Raw genomic sequence first — 5,371 nt, 5'->3', positions numbered from 1 at the left:
TAATTTTTTTTTCAAGCTTATGCTATGTATAAGAAATATAAGCATATATATATTGTGCATTTATTGTTAGTAAAAAGTTTTTAACCTAAAAATTTCTTCATATTAAAATTTATCCAAAAGAAATTGTTATTTAAAACAAGCTTAAAACTTCTATTATATATTTTTTTAATTCTACATACCGAATTTTCTTCTATGATGGCTAAAGCAGCAGTAATATGTTCAGTAGTGTTCTATAAAAATATTAACTATTATATCAATCTTTCTAATAATACTAATAAATTGATAAATCTAAAAATAATAAAAATGATTCATACTTTTCCATTTTTATCATTATTCAATTCGTGTTTTGAATTGTTGCTTTTAGATTTTGTCAATACTGATGTAGTTTTAATAGCATCAAAGGGTGCTTCATATTCCAGTACTGTTCCAATAAATCTGCTTGATTCATCTTTGATAAAACCTTCTTTTTGTTTGAATAAACGTCGTGGTTCATAGGCTTTCTATCATAAATGTAAAATTATATTAACTATATATCTAAAATATATTTCTCAAAGAAATATAAAATTGCAGATATATATGTATTAGCCATATATCTGTATGTTTCTCTAGAAATAAATCACACCTTGATCAAATGTAAATTTTTAATAACAGTTTTGTTAGTTGTCGCTCCATTTTCGACATGCTCGCTAAACGAATGCTTCTTATTAAATTGATTCAATGCAAAACTTCTCACAAAACCTGCCATTTCTTGCCGCATTTCCATAGAACGTTTCACTAACCATTGAATAACTGGGAATATATGAATACAATCTAAACCTTGTATTTGATGTGGCTCTATTCGGTATGGACAGTTCATTTTAGGAAGCATGGCTACAATTTTCTCTGTTAAGGAACTGCAACACATTTTATGAAACATATAGAAGTTATTTTTAAAGAGAATTTCTATATTTTAAAAGATGCGATTTTATAACTCTCATGCATCAATAAAAATTAATAAAAATTAAAATTTTTAAATATATATAAAATATACATACATTTTTTGACCGATGGTAAGATTCTCTTGGAAAAGTAAATCCACATCTACATCAAAGTTGCATGATTTGATACACCAAGTCATTCCACCGATAACCTATTCCAATATATTATTTATAAAACTATATATAAAGTAAAAATAAAATTAAAAATAATTCACAAACCTTATCAAAATTTGATAAACCTTTTATCCGTGCTCTAAAATAACCTGCTGCAATGAGTAAGTCAATAATCTCTTGAAATTTAGTGGTTTGTTCCTCATCTTCGCGTACATCGGCCTGAAGAGAGAGAGAGAGAGAGATGCATTACTGAACATTCAAATGAGTATAATTCAACTTCTAGAAACATTTCAACCAAACTATTCAATTTTATAAATGATAATTTTATCAAATAATACCTAAAATATTTTGTTAATATGCACAAAATTATTGTTTTTTTTTTTTATTGTTATTTGGCAAGTGGAAGAAAGTTTATAAATTAAAAACAAACAAATTATATAATTAAATATTTTCCTATATAATATTTACAATTTCTTAACGATTACGATGCGCGCACGCATACCCGTTCATTCATACACACTTGTAATATTATCAGTAAATAAATATGTATACATATATCCTTTATTCTACACTCAAAAAGGTGTCAAATAAACGTATTCAATAACGAAAGCTATACAATAAATATAAAACGATACAGAAAAATATATCTATTCAATGTATACAATATGTAGCTGTGAATAAATAAATTTAATATTTTAATTTTAATATATCAAATTTCTAGAGTATATATAAATTTTCGTAGCACTTAATTAATTAAGTAGATATATATATATATATATATATATATATATATATATATATATTTTGGGTTGCATACCTCTGTACTTTCAGAACTTCTTGATAATCTTTTCGGTACATCATTCAACATACTACGATTCTTGACAGTTGCTGCCATATGTATTACTATTAGACAGCTGATTCCTTAGATGTGTTAATTGGCCGCGTTCAGCAGAGAAAGCGCTCAGTTATCGTCTTGTCAACACTTGACGTTGATTCGTTGGTTCTAAAAGTAAGAACCAATCACATTCGATTGCTACTAAGCGGTTTTCTCTGCTGAACGCGGCCATTGTTTATAACTGTTCTAGAACTGCACTAGCACTAGTTATTTCAGTATAGAATTTAGGCTTCTCTCTAGCTAGAGGATACACTTGCTACACTTTTTTTGCAATAAAGAATAGAAAGGAGAAGTATGCAGAGAGCACATTTCTAGGTATGCAAACTCTATGATTTTCCAGTACGTTTGGAATTTAGTGATTTCTTTTTACGTTTCTTGGGGACTTTCAGCAGCCGTAAACAATTTCCAACAGTGGCCTTCACCGATCTTAATCCTACGACTGACATTTGACACGGTTTATTGTATATTATTAGTGATTAGCCGGGCGTTTTAAAATAATTTCGTATTAAATTACGTCATTGTACTCCGTGTCGTTTACGCTCAGTGTTATCGATATCCACACTTAGTGCCATCGTTATTTTCCGCGTCAATTTGTTGTCGTCATCATTCGTGCGTTACTTTACCCTAAGTAGAGAAAGAGAGGTTATTTTTGGCGATGGGAAACGTTCATACTTGCGGTCCGAATGAAGCTCTTGTGGTATCGGGTAAGTGTTTCTTTAATTTCCTGATGGACATTGGCACATGCGATCTCAAATACTGCGACATGCGATTTTGGAACTGCTTTACTTGACGTATTGGCAATATTATTGGGTTGCCCTACAGTGACGATTAATATAGTCTCTAATTGATACTCGATAAACAGTTTTAAGTCCATACAAAAATGTTTATAAAACGTTTGAAATCTTATATCGCGAACATTTGTCACGAATCCGATCATTAAACTTCACTAGTTTACATAAACAATATGAAATAGTACAGTAACTTTCTAGAATGATTATTTTGCTATAGATTTTGATTTTTCTTTGCAAATTAAAACAAATAAATGTGTAATGGGAAGGGGAGAAGGAGGGGAAAGAAGGAAAGAGCTTAATGTATACTAAAAGAAACATATATCTGTGAAATAAGAAAAAAATTCTTATATGGAACAAAAATTGGTAGCATTGTTCACAGAATAGTGTTTCCTGATCATTTTCTAGTGTTTTTATAAACAGCTATTGTAATCAATTATTGATAAATTATTTTTATTTGGTGTCATCATTTGTAACTATTCGTAAATGTTTGTATTATTATTGTTGATTCATTTATATATAGAAACCTAATAGTACGACAATATAATATATAATAATATACTTTTATATGAAGAAATGCTGAACTAAATAAGTTTATGAGATATTATTTATCGAGAATGTCTTATCTTTATTTAACACAGAGATACTACACTTACACACTTCCATTAGTCTGATTTAGTAACATCAATTGTAGCTATTAAGATATTGCGTGATATCATTGCATGATATTTAGTTTCTCTATAAACGAATGATCAATGGTATTACGAACAATTACAAATAGTTACAAATGGTGAAGCTAAATAAAAATAATTTATTAATAATTGTTTACTTGTGTAATTATATTTAAATTAAACAAAACTTTTTATATTTGTCATCAATTAAGTTAACATTAGGGGTAAATTGCCAAAAGCTTTAAAATATATATATATATATATATATAAAAGCTTATAAGAGACTGTCCTATAGACAATATTGGTATTAAATTAAGAACTTATGTTAATACACACTAGAATGATTTGATATATGTAACGACACATATTACTTGTGAAGCTATAGATCTTTAATAAATAATTTTATATTGCAATCTCTTAATTAATATTTATTAAATTGGGAAGAATGTTATCAAAATTCTAAAAACAAATAATATATAAGATATATTTTTAATAGCAGCATATATGAATATATAATACTAGTAATAAAATAATATTTAATTAATTATATTTTTGGTAAATATTCCCATAAAGTCAGCCCCTTTAAAGGTCAATGATTTATATATATTGTCAAGGATATATATATCCTCAAGTAACTTACAAAAAAGCGCTGATCTTATGTGAGTATCTACCATATTTTGCACAATTCCATACAATACAGCTATGAAGTTCTTTAAGAGTTTAAAATTAATTTTAAATACATGACCTCTACCTTTATATAGACATATAAAATTGATAGAACATTTTACACACACAGGAGAATCAAACGTATGCTCTTAACAATTTATGATTATTAATATCTCAAGCTAATAATTATGATCATTCATTATTGATAACATATATCGCGTGTAGTAATGTGTGCTCGCGCGCTTGCTTCATCATGTACGCATGTATGTGTATGCACACAGAAAAACATCTCTTGCACTCGTTTCGTAGATTTATATATTAATTATTTAACATATTTTTATTTATATATTAATTAATTAATATATAAATCTACGAAACGAGCGCAAGAGATATTTTACGTGTGCACATACACACATGTGTACATGATTCAGGCGTGAAAGAAAAACTGTAATTTATCTCCTCAATTACGTCACGACTTAGATCGCTGATAATAACGTATTACTTATTATGGAATAAATTATTAGTAAAAAATATTAATTTCATTTTTCTTGTGTTACGATATCGTTTTTTTGTCGCTTGTAATTGCATTAATTTACTTGTGAGTTTACTTCGTTGTGCGATATGCAAAGCGGAATGAAATGTGGAAGGTTTCCATCGCAATTACCCAGTTGCGTCACTGACGAGGACGATCGATGCGTTTGATCGTATCAAATGAATATCCTTGAACACTTAATGTAACTTTATGTCCATCGAATTAATGACCAGCCTAACAAGTATTATTATAGTTGTACGTCAATAGCATTTTCTATGATAATTGACGTTAGTAATCGAAGGTGATTTACGAAGAAAATCAGCTAATCGAATTTATGCTCTGGATATTAATAAAATAGTACGAAAATATCAAATATTTCTTCCTATATAAGAATTTCTATAAAAAAGTTAATTCGTAGAAAAAAAAGTTACTCTAGAAAAGTTACTGACCAATATTTTATCACAGAAATAAGTTTTTTCGATATCGAAAGTAAAAATAATAAACCAAAGTTATTTCAGCTTAACAACAACACGTACGTGTTTATCTTTAGATGGCTAATCACACAATTTAAAAAAAGAAACAGAAAGAGAGTAATTATTTCCTTCAATATTTTGACGATGTATATGATTCGCCCTTCAAATTTTTCTATCATATCACAATACTGAAAAATTTGCGGTTAAAATTGCAATGAGAAAAGAGCTATTTTAATTATAACTACAGTATATATA

General features: G+C 27.9%; 2 protein-coding genes across 2 annotated transcripts in view; one reads left to right on the top strand and one right to left on the bottom strand.

Moving 5' to 3' along the window:
- Positions 1-52: 52 nt before the first annotated feature.
- Positions 53-2,120, bottom strand: LOC115246088 (coiled-coil domain-containing protein 93-like). The gene is made up of 6 exons (XM_029824691.1): positions 1,909-2,120; positions 1,197-1,310; positions 1,035-1,129; positions 623-893; positions 315-500; positions 53-230 (listed from the first exon to the last, which is right to left on the bottom strand). Exons 1-6 carry the CDS (start codon positions 1,984-1,986, stop codon positions 81-83), a joined length of 894 nt encoding a protein of 297 aa, XP_029680551.1. The 5' UTR covers positions 1,987-2,120; the 3' UTR covers positions 53-80.
- A 255-nt stretch (positions 2,121-2,375) lies between these two features.
- LOC115246090 (flotillin-2) overlaps positions 2,376-5,371 on the top strand; it is a 43,921-nt gene continuing 40,925 nt past the window's right edge. The window contains exon 1 of the mRNA XM_029824694.1: positions 2,376-2,690. Within this exon, the coding sequence (XP_029680554.1) occupies positions 2,642-2,690 (49 nt within the window). The 5' untranslated portion in view covers positions 2,376-2,641. The remainder of the gene's footprint in view (positions 2,691-5,371) is intronic.

The sequence above is a fragment of the Formica exsecta genome, unplaced genomic scaffold (assembly GCF_003651465.1).
Source record: "Formica exsecta isolate Colony F162 unplaced genomic scaffold, ASM365146v1 scaffold138, whole genome shotgun sequence".
Classification (NCBI taxonomy): domain Eukaryota; kingdom Metazoa; phylum Arthropoda; class Insecta; order Hymenoptera; family Formicidae; genus Formica; species Formica exsecta.
The sequence above is the reverse complement of the archived record's forward strand: the minus strand, read 5'-3'. Positions and strand labels throughout refer to the sequence as shown.

Excerpts from the sequence above, each read along its gene's own strand:
- LOC115246088 (XM_029824691.1), bottom strand. The coding sequence starts at position 1,986 with ATGGCAGCAACTGTCAAGAATCGTAGTATGTTGAATGATGTACCGAAA. Across the intron at positions 894-1,034 it reads CTTACCATCGGTCAAAAAAT|TTCCTTAACAGAGAAAATTG; the intron begins GTATGTATATTT and ends AATGTGTTGCAG. Across the intron at positions 231-314 it reads ATAATGATAAAAATGGAAAA|AACACTACTGAACATATTAC; the intron begins GTATGAATCATT and ends ATATTTTTATAG.